At 40.0% G+C, this 22,744-nt stretch overlaps 1 protein-coding gene and 1 long non-coding RNA gene across 8 annotated transcripts in view; one reads left to right on the forward strand and one right to left on the reverse strand.

The window, feature by feature from the left end:
* LOC128912661 (uncharacterized) overlaps positions 1 to 11,414 on the reverse strand; it is an 83,296-nt gene extending 71,882 nt beyond the window's left edge. For all 7 annotated transcript variants that reach the window (XR_008467717.1, XR_008467716.1, XR_008467715.1 and 4 more), the window contains exon 1: positions 11,232 to 11,414. This is a non-coding gene — a long non-coding RNA (uncharacterized LOC128912661). The remainder of the gene's footprint in view (positions 1 to 11,231) is intronic.
* Positions 1 to 22,744, forward strand: part of KCND2 (potassium voltage-gated channel subfamily D member 2) — a 279,161-nt gene that overhangs the window by 251,744 nt on the left and 4,673 nt on the right. The window contains exons 3-5 of the mRNA XM_054208994.1: positions 9,615 to 9,777; positions 19,213 to 19,311; positions 20,909 to 21,004. Coding sequence (XP_054064969.1) covers positions 9,615 to 9,777; positions 19,213 to 19,311; positions 20,909 to 21,004 — 358 coding nt within the window. The remainder of the gene's footprint in view (positions 1 to 9,614; positions 9,778 to 19,212; positions 19,312 to 20,908; positions 21,005 to 22,744) is intronic.

Below are 22,744 nucleotides of genomic sequence, written 5' to 3' on the forward strand. Positions count from 1 at the left end.
AACCTTGGCGTAGTCAATAAATCTCACATTGTTCTTGTTTACCACCTTTATTATGGGTTCTTTGTTAATTTTTTTACTGGGTGCGATGGCCAGGCCCTTACTTGAAGGCATTGCCCATCCTTTACCCCTAACCTTTAATGTGAAGAGTGGATAGAGGTGGTGCTACTTTTGAAGGTGGGGCCTTTTACATCCTGATGGCCATGTTGCTTCCAGTTAATGTCTCAAGTAGGAACTGCTAGAAATTCTTTATACTCTGTTGTATTTGTATCAATTTATTTAAAATGTTGAGCATTTGGTATTGGTGTGCATTCATCCTAGTGCCTATTTCTCCATTTCTCCATGATATAATAAAACACTCTCTCTTAACTTTGTATTGGTTTTTAGTACAGTTGTCCCAAGAGAGGATTTTCTGAAAGAACTAAGAAAATTAAATAAAAAGAAAAAAATAAACCCTAAAAATTCGTATTCACAGGACAAACAAAGATTAATTTCTTTTAACCTAAATGTCGGTACAAATCTAGGAGGGCATTTTCTTCCTCTGGTTAGCACAGGTGCTGGGTGAGCTCTGCCGTTTTGCTGATCATTTTGTAAGTATTGTGTCATGATGGTGATCCGAACCCCCATGCCGTGCTGGAAGCCTCACAGCTCCTTTTCCTCTGTCAGTGACAGAGATCTGGGAAATAAGGCAAATTTTACCAGCTCCCACCAGTAAAGATATGGACAGAGAAATAACAGGGCTGAGAAATCACATATTAACATTGTGAATAACAGTGGCTCACTGTACAATTTGGCACCAGAAAAAAAAGCTATTCTGAACTTGTCCCTACCTCTTCTTTGAAAACTGTGTGCAGTTCTGGTCTTGTTTTCTTGTAAATAGTATAAAGAGAAGGGAGAAGATTCAGAGAAGGGCAAAAGGTATCATCAAATTTAGGGAGCGGAATCTGTATGAACAGAGTAGGATTTGAAAGGCTAGAAAAGACATCAGGTAAATAAGTATGAAAACACAAGTAGCAGGAGGAGGGTGGCTAGAGATCACGCACCAGCTGCTTTTTTGAATACAAGGAGCTGGCTGGGGGCATCATACGAAGCAAGGAACAGCAGCCAGAACAGTCAAAAGTACACTGACCAAGAAACTGCCAAACGCTGTTGTGAATGCCAAAAATGTGCACGGATTTAAGGGGATAAAATAATGCCCATGGAAGTGCAATCCACTAAGGATCACTTACTGCAAAGAAATTACAGTTCTGGTACTTCTTGAATTATTTGTAAGTGGTTGGAAGATGGAAGAGCATTCAAGAATCATGTGTATTTAGCCTTCTCTTTTTCCCTAGATGTTTGTTTGCTTCAGGTTCAATTTTGGAGACTGAATTCTAGGGTGGGTGAAGATTTTGTCTGACCTATTACTGGTAATCTTTTGTTCATTTCTAAGCCTTGAGCTGGTCATTTCATCCTATATATATGTTTGCGTGCGGGTGCTTGCACTGACAAAAGAACCATTGAAAAATTAGATCCTGACTAAATAGGTGATATAAGTCATTGATTTTTAGGAGCGAAGACCTTGGAACGTTTTCTTTTAGGGAAGTAAGTCAGAATTGCAGGAGCAAAGATCAAATTGTCTTTTTTTTTTTTTTTTCTTTGAGTTACATTCGGCTTCACATAAAATAGAATGAAAAAAGGGACTGTCTACATCAGGCCCCAGAAAATACAAAGTATCTGAGTGACAGAGGAGAAGTATATTCTTCCTGCAATCATTTGTACCATCTTATGAATAATTATCCAGCCAAGCATTTATTCTCTGCTTGTCACCATGGTATCTTAAAGGCTTGAAATTCTGAAGTAATACAACAAAGTAATAAATGAATTCTATGTTAATTACACATAGTATTCTTAGGACTAAAGAAGATTTTAGGAAATGAAGACTTTTTTACTTACCTCTGTCTCATTCTTACAAATCTAGCCCTGCATCATTTCACATTCACATACAGTGGTGTTTAAAAATAGAATTAGCTCCTAAACAGCAATTTAGATACTTTTCAAGTCGTAAATGTACAGGTTGAATCCTAAGGCAACACAGCTTATTTTTAAATTCCACTTTAACTTATTACCAGTAGCAATTTAAATTATCTGTTGTTGGATGTAATGTTGAAATGAATGACTAATTAGTGTCAACTTGCCAGCATTTAGTCACCAAGCAGCTTGGAAACTCTAGGGAACAGCTTTATAACAATTTACAGCACCTTCCTTAGACAAGGACACCATTTTGCAATTGTCAGATATAATTTGACATCGCTATAATATTGCTTTATGCATAGCACTTCTTTTTCTACTCTCAAAATGGATAGTTTCTGTTCTTCACTGATGGTCTTTTTTAAACCGGTCTCGAAGTTCAAGTGACTAAGTGATATTTGCTTCCTTGCAGCATATCTGGTTAGTCCTAGAGCTAGCCTTATTGTGAAGGGAATTAGTTGAGATGATTGATTAGTTAATTCACGCATCCATGATAGCACAAAGGCAGAGATTAACCAGTCACTCCTCCTTTCTGACGCGCGTGATGATGAATTTTATTGTTGATTTACAGTCCTCCATCCACTGTACTAAGCATAAAACCCCAACAAATACTTGGTGGGTCACTCACCAGGTAAGTATCTCCGTCAGAAGCCTCAATTCTGAGGTACTCCATAGTGGGCCGTGGCGTCACATCATTAAAAACAAAAGCCAAAAAGGGGTTTGGAAGTGCAAGCCACTGCCTGCCTCGGTGTGTAGAGACCTTCAGCAGGAATTGTCATGTCTCTGTGTCGCCTTTCGGTAGGAGAGGACTCACGCACTGGCAGGGGCCACTCAGGGTGAGGGCACCTGCACTTGCCACAGAAGCATTCAACCATGTGAAAGGTTGTGTGAAGGTCCCTTTGCCTGCAAACTCTAAAAAAGGCACCCATTTCCCCCTAACTCCCCCTACTCCTCCACCACCCACCCCAACCTGTGAGTGTGATGATGGTCAGTGCATTGTGAGAACCACCACGATTTAAGTGATTTAGGAAAGGCGGCTTGCAAATTTTGCACCAAGAATAGTTTCTCTGCTACGTTTCTTTGCTTAGCCATAAAAAGTGTCTGATGCATTCAGAAATATTCTCTTTTTCCTAAAAACAAACATACTCATTTTTGTCTCTGAAGTCTGGGAAACAAACAAAACACCATCTCAGTAGTATGCCTGTGTAACTGCAATACATAAAGCTGGTAGGAATCAGCTGAGCCGTAGCTCTGGTAGTTTAAATAGCCCCCATTCAACATAGGGGGGGACATCACACTTCTGTGATGCCTTGCAGCGGCTCAGGAACAGTTAGGATATGAGCTTTTCCTATGGAGTGAGGGAGACGTGACAAAAAATAAGATTTTTTTTTACCTTTTTGGATTTAGTACTTTATGGTAAACAAGAACAGAAGGAATTTGGTTATCTGTATCTCTGTCTTGACTGCAAGAAGCTGCAAGTGATTCCTTAGGCAAATCTTTTAACTTTTCCATTGAAAAGTTCCTTTACTTTGACCTCTAAGTACTAAAGCCCACCTTTACAAATCTATTTAAGTTTCTTAGATGAAAGCCCTGGTGCGCACACACACACACACACACACACACACACACACACAAAAAATCCCTAAATTTTATTAGAAATTTTATATATTAGAAATTGTGTATTTCAGAAACTGCAAACTCAGCCAGGTGCAGGGGCAATAGTTTGCCTCTCTTGCACTGCAGGCTGGAAAGCCCAGGGAGGCCTGCCACTCTTGAGAAGCAGATGTGGTTTTCATCATTCATGAACAATCATTCTAGCCAGCTCTTGGAGGAACATTTGTGGACCCCAGAGGGGACCACGTCCATCACTACTGAGCAGAAGAGAGGGCTATTGCAACAGAGGGCCCTTTGCAGCAGTAAAAGCAGCTGGGAACATTATTTGCAATTCGATGCAGAATCTCCCTAGGCTGGAATAAAATTTGGAATAATCTATGTAATGTTCCGCATCTCACATGAACAGCAATATTTTGTATTATTAGAAATTACTTTTCCAAAGTCATTAAGCTATTTTAAGACCTAGGTAAGGCTGCAGATTCATCATGATTACTGTTAGTGTCAGAGAGGCTAGGAATTGCTTTTCTTGCCTTCTCCCCCTCTGCCGGCATGCAAGTGCGTGCTCGACTGGGTGGCTGGATGCCTAAACACATGGGCCGATGAGCAACCGTATAATCTTCGCTGAGAGTCTCACCCGAGCATCTTCTGGGGCTCTGCCTGTGGCTCCTGGAGAGAAGAAATTGGCCATCAGCCCAGATGGGAAGCAAGAGAGCAGGTGCATCATCATCCCACCCAGGTGGGTAAAGCACCGACCCTGCCCAGAGCAAGGAGGCAGCTGGAGGATGGGACCTTGTCCTGGCAAGGCAGGACACCAGTCTGTTCATCAGCTCCAGCTCAAAAAGCTTGAACTTTGCCTGGATGACATGATAAATCCACTGGGAAACGTGATTTGTCTCCCACACGTGAAAAAAAATGTGCCGTGCTGTCTTCTACAATGTTTGTTTTGTTTCCATGGCTTTTGTACTGTTTTCATTGTTCTTTGGTCATAAATTCCCTTGCTTTTAAAATAAATATTACCAAGGTAATTTTAATGACTTTTTGTTTATTTTACAGCTACATTATTTTCTGACATGTTTTACAAGTTTGAAAACAGAAATGTTACTAGCTTTCCTTTTCAGCAAACAAGATGGGAGCAGACTACAGACCTCAATCAATGTAATTTTTTTTTTTAAAGAATGTAAATGAATGCGAAGGAGGTGGGACAGGGCACATGTATTTGTAACACGTATTTAAAAATGTTTTTGCATTAGCATTTAACGTTATTGCGTCTAGGGGTTTTGAATATTGATCTTTTTCCTTGGCTATTTCTGCCAGTATCAGCCTAAACTGTTTGATCTTTGTAAAAATGCACATCCTGGATTTATTCCTATTATGTATTTCCTATAGTCTCAGAGTTGTGCTGTAAAGGTTATCTGGAGGGCGGTCGTGTTTCTGTTTGAAGTAAGCTATTCCAAATATTCATTTCTAATGTGTCAAACACACAGAAAAATATTGCTAAATTAAAATTTCTGTGATTACTTATTTTATCCTCCAAAATAAATTTATTTTTCACCTGAAAAAAATTACTCCTGTGTTCCAACAAACAATCAGAAATTAAATAAGCAGCATCGTCCTTCTCGTTTGTTAAGATTATTAAAGACCTTCTCTGCTCACATCAAGGAAAAATGGCCAAAAAATACGACTCGTTTTAATTATAATTCAGACCTTTGACTTATGAAATATTCCATCTTAGAAACATCAAAAACCAGTCTTTATTAGATTGAGGAATACGACAAATAGCTGGTGATGCCACAAATACAACCTCTGTTGTCTGAGATTTCTTGAATTATGGGTATGGAACATCAGGTATATTCCACTCATCAGTTATAAAAGCAGTGTTGCTTTGGCAGGTGGATGTCCACAGGTAAGGTCCGACGTGGCAGTGCTTAGGTTACAGACTGGACATTTGTAAACACAAACGCAATCACGTTTCCCAAGTTCCTGCTATAGCTCAGCTTTTTGTGCGTGTTTCAAGCTGCATTTCATGCCCCCAGATCTGTCATGCAAAGCTGTAAGAGATCATGCCCATGTTACTTAGATCAGTACTCTGAGAGATGCAGTATTTGCAAAATAAAGGAATCCACTGGCCTGCTGGCTTCCCTTGCAGTGAGGAGTCAAATATGCAAAAGTGGTCTCTCACCTGTTGAATATAAACCACTGAGACAAACGCAGGTGCCTTCAAATCCATCCATCCCTGTACGATGTCACTTAGCGAACAGATACCCACAGACTGCAAGCAACAGCACACGCCTGACCTGACTGGACTACGTCTAGTGAAACCTAGGCATTAGTTTGATCATGTAGTTTCTGACTTGTGATTTGATAAAACTTGATTGACACATCTAGTTTGTCATAGCCTTTTCCCTTCCCTTTTTGGCTAATGAAGTAGAATGCACCTGACTGATAACAGGGATCAGTACGACATCTCTTTTTCTTCACTCATCCAGAGCATACAATATTGGGATGACACTTTCGACGTTACAAAATTAGATTGTCGGTACAAATCATAAATACCCAAAGACTGCCTTGAACTTTGGCCACAATAACAGGAACAGGCTATATACAAAGCTATGAAAAGACTGCAACTAGGAAAGAGGCATGTGAAGGAGAATATGTTTGGAGTTACAGCCTGAGGAGCAGTGTGGCAAGCAGGGTAGCACTAGATAAAACCTTGAAATAGTTCCCTTTTGAAAAGTGACTCTGTGAAAATTGCTTAATAAGATTCCATATTTGCTGTGTCTCCATGACTGAAGGGATCAGATTTTCTGCAGAATTTAGAATTTGTTTTAGAGATCAAGTATAATTTTTCCACTTTGAAATACAAACACCACGAGGCTACCACAGTTTAGACTTTCCAACGGATAGAGCAATCGCAGGTGGGGTAAAAGGAAGAAATTTTCACCTCATTTTACATCATCCACTTCCATTGGTGATATTCAGTGATATATGAGGTATAATTAAAGGTAACATTTAATCCAGCAGGAGGAACTTCATTAACAGTTCTGGTCATGCCTGCACTAGACTAAAATCTGTGTCACTGTCCCAAAGGAGAGCAAGGCTAACCAGGGCAAATGTAGTAAAAACTCTCTTTTGTCACAAAAGTGAGCAAATATATTTCTCTCACTCTGTGCAGGAAGGCTCATTTCTTGGAAGTAATTTTTTCTGACCATAACTTTATTTAAACATCTCTGACACAGTGTTTATCAACAGGAGAAAAACTAATTAGGTAAGAATTATTAATGATGTGAAAGATATTACTAGCACTAAACAACGGACAAACAACATTACATTTGGAAAATGTCACCATACTACAACTTATCCAAGCTGAAATAGAAAAATAATCAAAAGCAAGCTATTTAACAATAAGCAGTATATCCATCTACCTGTCATTTTGCCCAGAAAGTAAGAAAAACCTTGCAAAATACCTTCATGTATCAAACAATCCTAATTTTTTTATTTCACTCCGTAACACTGAAACACTGTGAAAAGACACATCCTTATGTCAGTAGCTAGGTCCACACATAAATACTGAAATGTTAGGGATGGATCAGCTAATAGTTCCTGTCACCACTCCTAAAGCATCAGTCTGCACTTGATTCACATAATTATAGTGTCACATTATCTACAGGATGAACTGTATCCCTGAGCAACTTCAAACCAAATTAATTAGAGCCAGAAATGCCTTCTGTCCACAGCAGCCGTCGGTAACAACGTGAGCTTATGAAGGTTCAGCAATTTAGCATTTCAAGTGACGGGCATCTAAATATAGGTTTCTAGTTAAAGAGATCTTAACTAGTGGTGCTGGGCATGTGTAAATTTTGCATTCCAAGACCTGGTTGTGCCAGGTGTGTGTTGCCTTTTGAACAGCCTTCTGTTGATACACTTTGATTCAATTTAAGATAACACTTGGATCATATCTAAAAGGATGAAGTAAAACGGCAAAAAATAACGGTAAACTAGCAATATTTCTCCGGGATATGATCCTAGGACTTGTCCCCTAAGCTCGCCGCCCTGGCCCCATGCCCACTGGTCACCTCACTGCTCCAGCTGAAAATAAAGCTGGTGTTAGTTAGGTGTTGGGGATCCCGTTTGTCAAAAGGACCTTGGAAGGTCATTTATCCCCTTCCCTGCCCAAAGGAAAGAAGAGCTGGGCATGCATCATTCCTGACAGCTGATAGTCAGCTCTGGCTTTAGGAAGATAAGCATCAAAAATGCCTATGTTGTGAGGTGCAAATGTTGATGTGAACACTCTTTCTAGTATTTTTCCAGTTTTATACATCTTGTCATTACGATCAGCTATATTAATGATTTAAAAGTTGTATTCTGTTACATTATGTCTTTTTATTCAGTCCTGCATGTCACAAAATCAGAAACTAAAAGCATTCAAATTATGAGCAGGTGTGTGGGGGGTGTTATTGATAGAAATAATGCATTTTTTCCTGTGAATATTCTACACTTGGGCATGGTTTGTACAGCAACTAAAAATTTATTTTACACAACATAATCTTTGCCAATAGTCTAAGACTTGGTCATCTATATTATATCTGCCTGCATGACAATTTATTTGAATATTTATGTTAAACACCTTCCTCATCTTACAAAATGCAAACCATTCATCTTCACCAAGTTGATACATAATCTCCTTTTGACATATGTGGAGCACTCATTGCTAGAAGGTGTTCTGCAACTCCATATATATTGTCCATCATCTGATATCCTCGCCCCCTCACCCCCTCCTTCTCATGATTAGGTTCACAATTTGGACAATGTGACTTGAAGACTTTCCTCCATCTTCTCTATTATTTTTCCAACTCCTGATGAACAGACATATTTTGTTTTGCAGATAGCGTTTTCCAAACCCTGCCCCTCTTGCAGTTTTATTTCTTACCTTTTCTTGTGTTAACAGTTTATAAATTCTTTGCAATAGGAAATGTGTTTTCTCTCTGCTCACAAGCATACTAAACTCACATGCTACGATCAATGTTTATTAATAACAACTAAAAATCCAGTAAAGTTAAAAACAGAATGGTACTTGAAAGTAATTTATCTCTTTATTAAACTCTGTAGTATGTAATTCTGTACTTGTCCTATAGAATATGGCAACCTACAGAGTGCAAAGGGCTGATATCTCTTGATAAGCTGTCACTGGAACGCCTTTACATGTTGCAGTAGCACTGTGTTCTTACTTGCTGGACAAAGCAACATCCAGCATCATAAAGAAAGGTGGTAGCCTTAGTAATTTTGAGCACTGACAGAATTCACAGTTAGAATTTGTTTTGTTGCTTTCCTGTGTCTTGAGTTTTTGGGGTTTGCTTTCATCTAAACCATAGAAGGGACCTCTGGAGGTCAGCGGGTCCAGCCTCCCACTCCAAGAAGGCCTATCAACAACAATAGATTAGGTCAGTCATGCTTTTGTCTAGCCAACTGTTGAAAATCTCCAAGGACAGAAAGTCCACAATCTCCTGGGCAACCTGTTCCAAAAATGTGCTACCTTCCTAAATTAAAGTACTTTATCAACTTAAGTGGGATAGCAGATTATTCAGCTTGGCATCTAACTTACCAAGTGTTCTCCCTAGGATCTTGCTGATGGAAAGTGATGAGCTCTTCCAACAAGCAGAATAAGGACTTAACTTCAACAATATTTTTTTTTTTTACCTTAGCAAGGTCACTCTCTCTTCATTGCAATAGAGGCAGCCTGGGAAGACTACAGCAGGCAAAACATAGATGCCCACAGTTTGATGGACAGAATAACCAACATTAGCCTCAAATTAAAATTATGTGTGCACAACTATGGGCATGCTGTATGTGTAGGCATATGTGTATAAATTATTATTTATATGCAGCGAGTATGATTTGCAAGAGAAGTATAATCTATTCTGCAATTAATTAATCTTGAAATTCAATACTTAAAAGAGATTTTGTCTTCACTAAGCCTTTTGTTTTCTTTAACCCAGGTATGGTGACATGGTGCCGAAGACAATAGCTGGTAAGATTTTTGGTTCAATATGCTCCCTGAGTGGGGTCTTGGTCATCGCTCTGCCGGTTCCTGTAATTGTCTCCAACTTCAGCCGTATCTACCACCAGAATCAACGAGCAGACAAGCGCAGGGCACAAAAGGTGAGCTCCTAATTTTTTCCCCTGTTGTTGTTGAGCAATATATAAAATGTGACTTTACATATGGTGTGTGCCCTAAACATATTTCTTAGCAAAGGGACTACTATATATATGTACTACATGCCTAGCCCATGTCCTAGGTACAAATAATGTGGGGGGGGAGGGGAACAAAAAAAAAAACACCAAAAACTGTTCATTTATCTTTTCTGTCAAAATTTACAGATCTATTATTGTGGTAATTCATCCTACTAGTTAGGCTAGATCTAGTATTTTCAGGCAATAGCTGCAGTCCCACCCACTGAAGATTTTTCTGTGTTTTTCAGGCAGACTTTCTTTCCACCAGAGTCTTCTGAGAAAAACAAAACAACCAACCAAAAAACCCAACTAATAATGATTTCTAATGTCTGTCCTAACAGCCTGCTTCACTAATCCATGTGTTTAATTCCCAGGTTCAGTCTCTGGGGAATCTGATTATTGGGGAACTTGTCTTCTCAGCTCTAGTTTGCTTAAAAGGCTTCAGAAAAAGAGCTTAATCAGGAAATGCTGAAAGCAAAAGTCATTTTTTCCAGCTTCCTTGATTTGCTGAATCTCTCACTAAAATATCAGCCATCTCTACAACAAGACTGTTTCCCTCCCTGACCCATATGGCAAGGTCAGCAACCAGGAAGAACTATTTGCCAGCAGAGATACAGCCAAGCCTGGGTAGTCACCTTCATTTCCACATCACTGCCAAAATACTAGTCCTGATCCACTTCACCCAACCTTATAATGCTAAGCAGCTCAGATAGCCTCCGTTGGCACCTGAAGCCCCAATAAGAGAGTCAAGATGCATTACGGTCGTGGTTTAACCCCAGCTGGCAGCTAGAACCATGCAGCTGCTCCCACAGTCCCCCCAATTTGAATGGGGGAGAGAATCAGAAGAGTAAAAGTGAGAAAAAACTCATGGGTTGAGATAAAGACAGTTTAATAGGTAAAGCAAAAGCCACGCATGCAAGCAAAGCAAAACAAGGACTTCCCATCGGCAGGCAGGTGTTCAGCCATCTCCAGGAAAGCAGGGCTCCATCAAGCGTAACGGTTACTTGGGAAGACGAAATGCCATAACTCCAAATGTCTACCACTTCCTTCTTCTTCCTTCAGCTTTATATACTGAGTGTGATGTCCTATGGCATGGAATATCCCTTTGGACAGTGGGGTCAGCTGTCCTGGCTGTGTCCCCTCACAGCTTCTTGTGCACCCCCAGGCTACTGGCTGGCAGGGCGGTGTGAGGAGCAGAAAAGGCCTTGACTGCTCAGCAACAACCAATATATCAGTGCGCTATCACACTATTCTCATCCCTAATCCAAAACAGAGCATGACACCAGCTGCTACCAAAAAAAATAATTAACTCCATCCCAACTGAAACCATGACAATTATCTTCTGCTGGTGGCAGTCAGAAGCCTCTGGATGCAACATGGACCTTGCCAAGGCTGAGGTTGTCACCACTTGGACTTTTTGTAGTCCTATGGCCTCTCTGCAGAAGTCCTAAGTCTCCAGTGGTACAGGGAGAGCAGGATCACTGCTCGCAGAGGCGTGCAGGCAGGCCATGGCTGGGGACTACATAGATAGACCAGGCTGTCCCAGGCTGCGTCTGCTTGATATAGACAACAGCACCAGGTTTAGAGATATAAAATGTTTGTGTATTTCTTTCAGGCCTTTGACCAGAAAGGTCACCGTTTTGGCTGATCTCTTTGTGGAAATGAAGTAAATGTACACAGTGATACTATTCTCAGAATGGTCTTAAAACCAGGAGAAACAGAGGCACATGGCCAAGGAAGTCAGTCATAGGCCCATGCTAAGATATTGTACCCTTTTATGGCCACATCTTGGAAGAACGCTTTCACATGGGTAAAATGGCCATAAAGGAAATCGGGCATATCACAGAAGTGTCACACCTTTCTAGAAACCATATTTCAAATATATGCTGCTTCAGGGATCCAAATACTATACCTTACCTACCCTACTAATTCCACCCACCGTTTTGCATGCTGTTTTGTCCAATGTGCTGGTTCCAGCTGTGCATTCCCCACTCCCACAGCTGGAACACGCAGAGGAACGCGTCGCTTCTACACTACGTTGCTTTTTTCGAGAACTTTCCCACTTCTGTTTGCGTAATGGCAGCAGACACAGAAAGAACAGCATATATCAGCCAGAACACAGAGCTTCATTACTGTGCCTCCGAGCGTTGCGCCAGTCACAGATAACAGATCTGCTTGATCCCAGCAATCAGTGTGCCTGTTCTGAGCTTTCATAATAACTGCAGACCCAACCACCTTACTTCAGTTAGAAACTGTCTCCTGCTGCATGTCATGAAACAAAATTTTCTATGCCTGCTTTACACTTGCCAGTGAAAAAGAGATAGACACTAGAAAATACCTTGCAAAAATTAGATTGGCAGACTGGCTGATATTCCCCATAATCTCTTCCTGAATAGAAACTGCTTGAGTGAATAACTGACTGTTTCTCCTCGGAAAACAGTGAGCTCATTATATGTTTCGAACAGGAATATGAAATGATGAATGGCAATCCTGCCAAGCATTTTTCCTCTGCTCCCCAGAACAATGCCAACAGTAAGGATGAAAGATTTCTTCTGACCATGTTTATGCCCTTCTTGCTTTGGAGAAAATGGCTTTGAGGTCTGATTAACTTAGCACTGGATGTGTGTTTCATTGATATCTCCTATTGCAAAGCTAATCTCTGTCAATCTAAAATGACTGAGATGTTGAACTGAGTATTGCTTTGATGAACTGAAAAAAAATCAACAAAAAGCACTTCTTAGGTACTGTATAGTCCATATTTAGCAATATTTAACTGTGAAGTATAGCCTTGCATTTCACAGGAGGTTTCTACTGCACTGTATAAGAATATTCAAGCAAGAAGGTCACATTATTGAAGTTTGAAATTCCTTCTTCATTCCATACAATAGAAGCTTTACACAGTTTTCTAAAACGAATGTTTCTCTAGGCACCAATATTATTTCTATTCTCTAAGGCTGAAGAACATAAGCTTGAAAGAAGATGCTGTTTCATGGAGCACAGCATGAACCCCTGCAGGTGATGGTACCTCCTGCTGGCTACAACAGCTTCTATCTGATTGAGAGTGTTGTATATTTGAATCGTGCAACTTCCTTTATCAATATCTCATACAGAAGTTCAATCAAGGTAGTCTTCAGAAATGGCAAAATGTTTGGGCTATAAGAAAACTCAAGAGAAAGTTCTCCAGTGAAGAGCTGAAATCTAGTCCCAGGAGCACTGGCAATTTTCAGCAGAAAAGTTTTGTCACTTATATTAGGTTTGTTCAAGAGCCTCAGTATATGAATTTACTGAGTTTTGCACAGCCATTCAAGATGAGACAATCCCATTTTTTTCTTTTTTTGGAAAAAAGATGCTGCACATTAATGTTCAGAACAAGACAGAAGAGAGAAATTTATTTATATATCATCTTATTTTGAATGGATTTTAAAGGAAGCTCCTGCTTCCAACCATGGAAATACATTTTTTTAAGATAGACTTCAATATAAATAAAAAAAAAATAGATTAAAATAAGCAACAAAGTGAAATAAACATTTTATTCTATTGGAAAATAAGGATTTGACCTATCCTGACAATAATTAAATAAATAATCCAAAATAGATATTGGAATTCAGAGCAGAACTAATTATGCCCTGTAGTCTTCCTATGCCTTTTCCTCAAGCAGATTTATCATAACTGAGACAGTTTTGAAGAATCCTATTTGTGGAGCTTTTCTCAGCTAGAGACAACTTCAAGAAGCCAAGTTATTTTCGTTGCCTGTCAAGTGCCTTCAGGTGTCAAAGTCATGACAGATGTGTTGTGACTGGTCCATGTATAAAGGAAAGGAAAGGAGGGGAAAGGAAAAAGGAAAGGAAAGAAGAGGAAAGGAAAGAAAAAATAAAGGTTTAGGTATGCTTGGATACAATTTCCTATTTCATATTTGATAGGTATCAAAGGTTAAGGTGTGGCTAGATCTCACGGTGCCAGATTCACTGGGATGACTACCAGCAGAGGGCTGGCAAAGAGGGAGGCACAGCTACCCTGTTAGAACAGGTCTCTACTCCATCCCGAAGTACTTCAGCAACTCTTATGACAACAATGCCCTCCTCACCCTGAACAAAGCATTCCTTGCTAGATGCCTTCCCTGTTTTCCATACATCTGGTTTTCTGCATCTTTTGAAGGAAAGAGCCTTGTATCCTCTTAGCCAGCAAGTCCTAAGTGCGGCTCCACCTGCCCATTACTTGATAACTGGAGGAGCCTTAATTTTAGTTGTGTTCTCCCAAGAGTGACTTTGCATGGTGCCTCAACAGAACGCCCAAACTATTAGCTCCAAAATCTGACTTAACACATAAAATTCAACCTGAATCTTTCATGTGAGTATGGTCTTCTACCTTTACATAGCAAAATATATCCTGAAGATTAGCTTGGCTTTATGATTTATTGATTGTACATGATATATTTATCTGTCAAGTTATGAATAATTAGTTACTAGATAAATCTAAATAGCTCTAGGATAAATTGCACCAACTGTTTCACAGCACCTGGCAGCCTAGAGCTGAGCATTTGCAGTAGGGAACCCTCCTAGCCATTATGACTTCCTTAAACAAGATAGGCTCAGTGGGGTTGCAGAAGCATAACTAGCAGAATAATTTACCCAAGATTTTTGAATTTAGCACAAAAGCACATAAAACTTGTGTTTACTGAAAAATAATTTGAGTAGATTGTGAAAGCAAGGCACGACAACAAATATATGAACCTTATTTAATTACATATCCATTAACGTACAAAGTAAGCAGCCTTTTCTTCTCTACTGCATGCTGACATACTATAAATTATTGTCAGCTAATCTGAAGTCAATTATTTGCAATTACTGAAAATTAGAAAATCAGAGCATGAAATGTGGGCTTGATTTTTCACTTGAAAGGAAACATAAAGGATGGATTTATGAAAGGCCAAACAAAAAAAATTATATAAACAGCAATGTGAATGATTTTTGGATGATGTTGGCCATTCCTCTAGGAGCCACAGTGTCATGGTTTAACCCCAGTAGGCATCTAAGCACCACCCAGCCGCTTGCTCACTCTCCTGCAGTGGGGTGGGGGAGAGAATCAGAGGGGTAAAAGTGCAAAGCCTCGTGGGTTGAGATAAAGACAGTTTATTTTTTTTTTTTAAAGAGGGGAAGGTGGGTGGTGGGCAGGGAACAGGACTGGACACAACAAAGAGGAGCAGGGAATCAAAACCAAGAAAAACAAGTGATGCAAAAGAAAACAATCGCTCACCACTGACCGACTGATGTGCAGCCAGTCCCTGAGCAGCAGCAGCAACCACCAACATCCACCATCCCCCAGGTTTATAGCTGGGCACAATGTCATATGGTCTGGGATATCCCTCTGGTCGGCTGGGATCAGCTGTCCCAGCTGTGTCCCCTCCCAACTTCTTCTGTACCCCCAGCCTGCTCAATGCTGGGAGAGTCTGAGGAGCATGAAAGACCTCGACTCTGTGTAAGCACTGCTCAGCAGTAACTAAAACATCCCCGCCTTATCAACACTGTTTTTATCACAAACCCAAAACATAGCCCCATAACAGCTACTATGAAGAAATTTAACTCTGTCACAGCAAAACCAGTACACACAGAATGACTGTGAAGGAATTCTTGTATTATAACTGTACAAGATCATTACAAAATAATAAATATAAGGAAAGTAATTAGTAATTTTTGAGTTTTGGTAGTAAGATAGTTACATGGTCTGGAGAGCAGCAGAAGAAAAACAATAGGAGCTATCTAAGTATTAAATTACCTAGGCTACCTAGGCTTCTTTCTTAGCAAATTGAAGAGAGACTCTTGCCAAAAATGATTCCCAGTATCACAGTAAGCCCTGCCCTAAAGTGTTCCTGATAAAATCTCTCTCTTAACACAGCTGGACAGCTGAGGGCATCTTGAATGTTAAAAGCTGGCTGTTGTAAATACCCCACAGTGCTACATTTAGCAGCATTTAAAACCTTGTGAAAATAAATGTTTATATTTCTAAAACTGACAGAGCCAGCTGTTATTGAATAACAGTGAATTCCTCTTCTAAATTTTAAAATTTGAAGCTAGAATTAAAAAGTGATGCATTCAAAAGAGAAGTTCAGTGCAAATAAAAGGGATGCAGTAAGAATTAGAGCTGATCATCAGTTTCTTTAGGAAGTTTCAGATGAGTTGATTATGATGGAATTTCATCAGAATAATTTAAAGAACTGTATTTCAGCTACATTGGTTTTGTCCTAGACAACGTCAAAATTACCAAAATCAAAGCTTCGCATTCAGTGGCCAGCAGGGAAACACCTCACAGCAAAGAAGACAATCTGCTTCAGAACTTAATCCTTTCTTTTTTTTTTGCTAGATATTCCATGAAAGGGGAAAATTAGGAAGGACTTTGCAGTGGTTGAAAGGGGCAGTTATCACTGCCTTTCTGTTGTACACGGCAGAAAATGCAGTTCGCAGACTAAAGGAAAATACGGTTCTTCTGTAATCACAGTTTTCCTGATGTCATCGCATCATTTTGGTGTCCTTCATGGGGAATTCAATCCCCAGTGTACAGCCCTTAAAATCCTGTGGCTGACATGAGCTTTTAATGATTCCTTGATAGGAAATGTGAGGAGTCACTAGACTACTCATGCTACAGGCTCTGATATAAATCAGGCAGGAGCACTGAAAGAAATCATTTTAATGGATTTGTAAACACCTCCAGTTTTAGAAGTATTTTCTATAAGCTGAAGTATAAGCATGGAAGCCACAATATCTGGTTCCTGTCTCGGTAATAGATGTATTGTCTTCTCTTTGGTAAATGATGTAAATTCAGGCCATCTGAATGAGTCTCGGCTAGAAAGATGTAAGCTATTACTTTCCACCTTACAAAAGCTTTCTAAGATGCAATAAATTCATATTTGCAAAGCAATTTGAAATCTTCACATGGAAAGCACAACCTTCGTATTATACGTGTTGTAGCACATTGATATATTGGGACAGTCTGATGAACTGCTATATTTTTTATATTTCCTTATTAAATGGTGCTGCACCATAATTATTATTTCAATCACTGAAAGAGAAAATGAATATGCCTGCTAAAAGAAAAAGCATAACTAATGTATGTAAAATGTTTGTTCATTAAACCTAATTAATTTCCCTATATAAAGAGCACGCTGAAAAGTACCACAGCTACAAAATTGGTGACTGAAATCACTTATTTATGGGACTCCACGTTGCACTCTGCAAAAGCATCTCTAAAGTGTCTCGAGCTCCTAAGGCTAAACAGTAGTGCTAAGAGAGACCTTTAATATATTTATGAACATAACCCAGTGCACATGTCCCAGCCCATGACTGTTCTGCAATGCTCTTCTCCCAGCCTTCAGCCAGTCGTGCTGGTGTTGCGTCTGAAGAGCTCCACCTTGAAAATAACCTATTTTCTACCTGCCCAAGGGGATTTTTTAATTGCCATCCATGAGGACTCAGCTCTAACCATTGTTACGGCACATCATCGTCCTTGGGTGTGCCTGGATGAGCCTGGAGGGTCAAAGCTGTTAAGGGTTTCCCCCACTGGTGGGCTCCTGGGGACCACAGGTCAGCGTGGCACGTAGCCCTCCCAGGTGGCTCACTGCAGCATGCCAGGCTGCCTGTGGCCGGTCAGCCGTGCTGAGAGAGACCTGTCTGGACATTTACCCACAGTGCAGCCCTTGGGGACTCAGGGTGATGGAGCCTGGGGTTGCAGGTGTCCTTTCAGTGCTAACAGGAGGAGGGGGACGGTAGGAATTCACCCGTGCAGAAGCGCTGTGCCAGTGATTCAGGCACTTCGCTCCTAACCACTAGAATAAGGTGTGTTAACTGCATAGCTGGAAAGCTGTGCGTACCAAGGAAGGTGACAAAGCAACGTGTTATTCTAAAATGGCCAATATCACGCAAAATCACACAACAGCCTCTCATGCAGGCTTTTTGACTCGGTGATGCACACACGCACAGCATTATCTTATTTTCTTTCCGAACAATTAAAAGATAATAAATACAGGACATATAACACAACCCAGATTCTAGCCATGTTTGCTGTTAGCTGTCATGAATTTCTTGGCTCACTGTTGAGAAGATCTGCGAGTTTGAGGCTGTGAGTGCAAAGAAGCGTGGTGTTGAGTCATTCCTCATAGGCAGTTAATTATTAATCATGCCAGAGAGAACTGGCGGCTGCAGTGACCAGGACGCCTCCCGCTATAAGCGTTCAGGGATTCTCGATCATTTCATGCTGACATTTAATGCCACAGAAATTGGGGGGAAGGGGGGAAGTGCTCCCTCTATTTCTGAAAATATCCACTGAGAAATTAGCAGATATGAAAATCCCTATTAATATATCAAAGTCATTTTTTTAAGTTCTTCACAGTGTCTCCTTCTGCGCTTCAGCAGCAATTCAGCTCCAGATGCTGCTCAACATTTGGCTTTCAGGATCAGAAACCAATGCATGAAGATAAACCCAGACTCCCTTCTTACACGTGTAACCAGCCACAAAAATCACAGAACCAGAATGCCATCCTAGAAATCCCGTAAAAGCTTCTGTTTTCCATATTAGTTGTTGAGAGGGTCTTTTCTTCATGCTTTCCCCCAATGTTGGCTTTTAACTGTTGTACAAAAGTCAGTGGATGCAAAGCGTCCTTCATTCATGAACCACCTTCTACTCTGGAATGAAAGTCACTTTCACAAGCAATGAAGCTCACCTGAGAAATCTTAAATCTCTCCCAGCAATTTGACGCCTGCAGTCTCTGAAAAATCGGATTATGGATGGATTATGACCTATGATGGCAAGTATCAAGTCTGATTATACCAATAGACATGAAGAGGTAAAAAGGCTTTTAAAAGGCCTGGCAAGCATTCAGGAACCTAGCTGGGAGACAGCATAAAACATACTATCACATTCTGCTGCTCTGAAAACGCAGAAGGCTCTGAGAAAACAGCTCACAGCAGTTACGATATTGTGTTTTTCTGAACCATTTCTTCGCCTTTAAAGAGATTTTCACTGCAGGAGCAGCTGAGATGGAGGCCCATGTTCCTGACCCACAAAGCATAAGGAGTGGCAGAGTTGCAGCAATGAAAAAAAATGGAAGCACTTGCACGCTGATCTGTCTACTCCCTTCTCCAGAATCATTGTTCTTATTAGCTGATGCGTGCAAACAAATAAAAACTTCTGTCATTTGCATTTTAAATAGGAAGGCACTTACGATTTGCTCCACCTGGAGGACAGATGCAATGCAGACTTTCAGTGGTTTTGATATTGGTATTCATAAGCAGCTGATTCCAATTAGCAGTTTTAGATAAACACAATAATGGATGTGAGTACAAGTGACGATCTTCCTTTTGTCTATTTACACAGAAAGCCAGACTTGCTCGAATCCGTGCAGCAAAGAGCGGGAGCGCTAATGCCTACATGCAGAGCAAACGAAATGGCTTACTGAGCAACCAGCTGCAGCAGGTAATGTTTTTATATCCTCCACCTCCAGAGAAACAGCTTAATGACAGCCCAGCAGTTGCCGATTCTGTTTATCACCAGGGCAAGCCAACTTGGGTCTTTAGGCCATGCTATGTTTAAAGGTAGATTAAGGAAGGATAAATTGGACAACTACTTTTGTTTAAGGAAGCTCATGAGAGTCGATGACGGGGTGTTAAAAGATGGGGAAAATGGCCAGATAGAAATAGCTGGATTCAAATGTAACCCACATTTTTAGAGTTAGATCCTGTAGCAGGCCTCATTAACAAAGTCCAGTGTTTGCCTCTTAGGAGGTCGGTTGGATTTATCTCGTTTGGCTTTAGACAGGTAGGAAATGGGTGGCAAAACCAGGGTTCACCATCAGTGAGGGGAAGAGGTAGCTGCGGGATACCGTTTGCAGGGAGGGGTGTTGCCAAGTGAAAAGCGTTCCCTGGAAGCACCTGCTTTGCTCTAAGGAGAATCTTGGTGATTACTTCGAAAGCATTGAAATCTAATGTTACCTGAAGCAAATTCTCCCTGTATCCCTTGCTGAGGAAGCCAGGACCAGCAGCAGGAGCCACGGGCAGCGTCTGGGAGCAGGATCCACAGCAACCGCGCTGCCGGAGACGGCCCCTTGGCTGCTGGGAGCTGCAGCCAGCTGAGAAAGACTGAATACACAGTGTTTTTTAATCCCTGCCATTTTCTGGCATTTGGGCAATTCCCTGAGGCATACAGGAAAGCTTTCATTGCACTATGCCCTTTCTGTTCAATACGTGTTAAGAAGCCGAATGCTTTAACCTATAGCCAGAAGAGGAGGAAGGGGCTGTCTGTCTGTCCGTCCGTCCGGTCTCGCACAAAAGGCGAGCAGTCAGAGCCCTCGCTTCCTCTCCTGATTGAAAGAACACAAACCTTTGAACTAAGACGACACCAAATAGCTTAATTGCCATGCAGATTTCAAATATCCCAAAGTGGAACTGTAATCTTTCCTATTATCCCACTTCCTCCCCTATTTAGTCTTCTGCTTCCTAGTGAATAATTATGAAAGCAATTAATAAACAGTGGATGCTTTCTACTTAATTCTTCATTCTGTGTCAGTAACATCCGCTATATGCTTTCCAAACTCAGCAGATCGGGATCACCAACACAAATTTTTGTGTAAGCAGCAATACCACAAATTCTTTAGTGCTATGAAATGATCCCAGGAGGACAACTATGTTTAATTTCCTTCAAATGAGGCACATTCCCAAGAAAAAAACTATTTTACTGTCAATTAAATTTATGATAATTTTAAGTATGCATTGATTCAACATTCAAAGCTTACATGTTGATTGCACTTATAAATTGTACTATTCCATCTATACATAAAAAAACCTAAGATGGAAACATTTAAAAGGAGGTGCAAGGGAAGGGAAGAAAATATTTTGATTAAAAAACCAAACAGGCAAAAGAGAACTCAGGTCCCTAAATTATTTGGGTTATACCGTGCAGATGAAGTATTGCAGTTATGCTACCGTGTACAATCCAGATTAGTTCTGATCAAATATTTGGATAAGAGCCCTCTTGTTCACAAATGAGAATAATACGGGGTTCTCTGTATTAACAGTCCTCCAGTGAAGAAGAACAGGCCTTTGTTAGCAAATCTGGCTCTTCCTTTGAAACACAGCACCACCACCTGCTTCACTGCCTGGAAAAAACTACGGTAAGAAAAGAGAACTGTGTTTTCCTGTGAATTCCAACACCAGCCTGGTTTTGAGTGCTTTCAGTATTTCTTCTAATTAATAAGCCTTTATATGAAAGCAGTTAACTGGGAAGAAAAGCCATTTTGTCTTATTTTAAGGCATTATACCCACTGCATATTAATAACAGAGGTCCTGGATGAGAGCCTCATCTAGGGTGAAAGATGCTGGCATCAGTGAGATGACATCAGTATAGCCAAGCTCTATATGTGACCTTCGGTATGGTTTTCATACACTCCCTAATGTTGTCATTTGCACTGTTCTGCAGTTCCAGTTCATGAAACAAAATTTTTAATCCATACACATTCAATTCTCAGTGCAGTCAAAGCAAGTTTTTGCCTGAGCAAATGTTGGGCTTTTGCACGGGGAGAGCTGGGGAGCGTTTCCTCGGACTTGAACGCGATTCTTACTGAAGTGACTGTAAAAGAGGATCCCCCAGCATCCTATTTTGAAACTTAAAGTACTTAATCCAGATGCAGGTGCAAAGCTGCACAGTCTTTTGGCTTCAGTTTGACAATAAGACCCCTGTAGAAATCACTGATGTAATTCATAACAGCCCAAATCTAGATTTGAAACTCCCTATAAATCAAAAGCACTACTTACTGTGTGCTCTCTGTATTTTTCCTTGGTTAATACCTGAATAATTATGCAGCCATAAAGGATAGTAAAGTACAGCAGAGTTATGATTCAGTAATAGCGAAGTGCCATGTTTTCTAATAGTATATTTCTGGACAGATAACATCACAGCAATAACCCTAATCATCCCTAAATTTACATTGTTTCCTCTTTCGTCCTTTCCTAAGGAAACTAAGAACATAATTATTAGTTGCATTGAATTTAATCTTTGTAAATTTGGGAACTTCACATAGGGCATGTGAAAATTATCTCCTTGTATTTTTATAATTTTGCGGGGGTTATATTGTCATGTGGAATTTACCTTATATTGTAGGTAAATTGGTCAACATCCATTATAATACCATTTAAAAATTTACATCTAGTTTTATAAGTTCCAGTTGTATGTAAAAATTATTTGATTTCTCCTTAAGTTTTGTATACATAGAGAAACTTTATGCTATTTCTTATGTTTATAGCCTAGTTTTAGATTTTCATTAAAAGACCCACTAATGCTTCTGCTGTATTTGATGGAGATCAATGTGAAAGTCTTTCTGCTCTTTCTCAAAAAAAAAAAAAAAAGAGATGAAGAAGTTTTCCCACAACAGACATTGCTAAATTAAAATATGATGTATGTATATGTTTAATTTAATTAAACTAATGTTATATTCTCCTTTCGACAGCATTTCTTTGTAAATAGAATGGCTCAGTTGTTACATCACTTAGATAGTAATATGCCATCCTACAGGTGCTTATGTCTTTTGCATTCTTACTTTTGGAGTATTAAATTTTATATAATGTGCTGTAGGACAAAATGTCTTGCTTCCTATTTAGAGTATAATGTCGTTTCTTTGCCAAGCTTCAGGCTGGGGCCTTTTGGAATGTTTTTGAGACCTTTTCTACTAGAACCTGATAATACCAATATCTGCCTTAAAAATAGTTCCACAGTTGAAAATTACAAACATATTTAAAAACCCTGGCAGCAGCCACAGGTCTTGTCAAATTCTGACAAAAATCATGGAAAAAAAATTTTGATTCATTTGGTGGAAGCTGGATTAGGGTCCTAAAGTTTCACATTTCCTCTAATCACA

The sequence above is a fragment of the Rissa tridactyla genome, chromosome 1, assembly GCF_028500815.1.
Source record: "Rissa tridactyla isolate bRisTri1 chromosome 1, bRisTri1.patW.cur.20221130, whole genome shotgun sequence".
Classification (NCBI taxonomy): domain Eukaryota; kingdom Metazoa; phylum Chordata; class Aves; order Charadriiformes; family Laridae; genus Rissa; species Rissa tridactyla.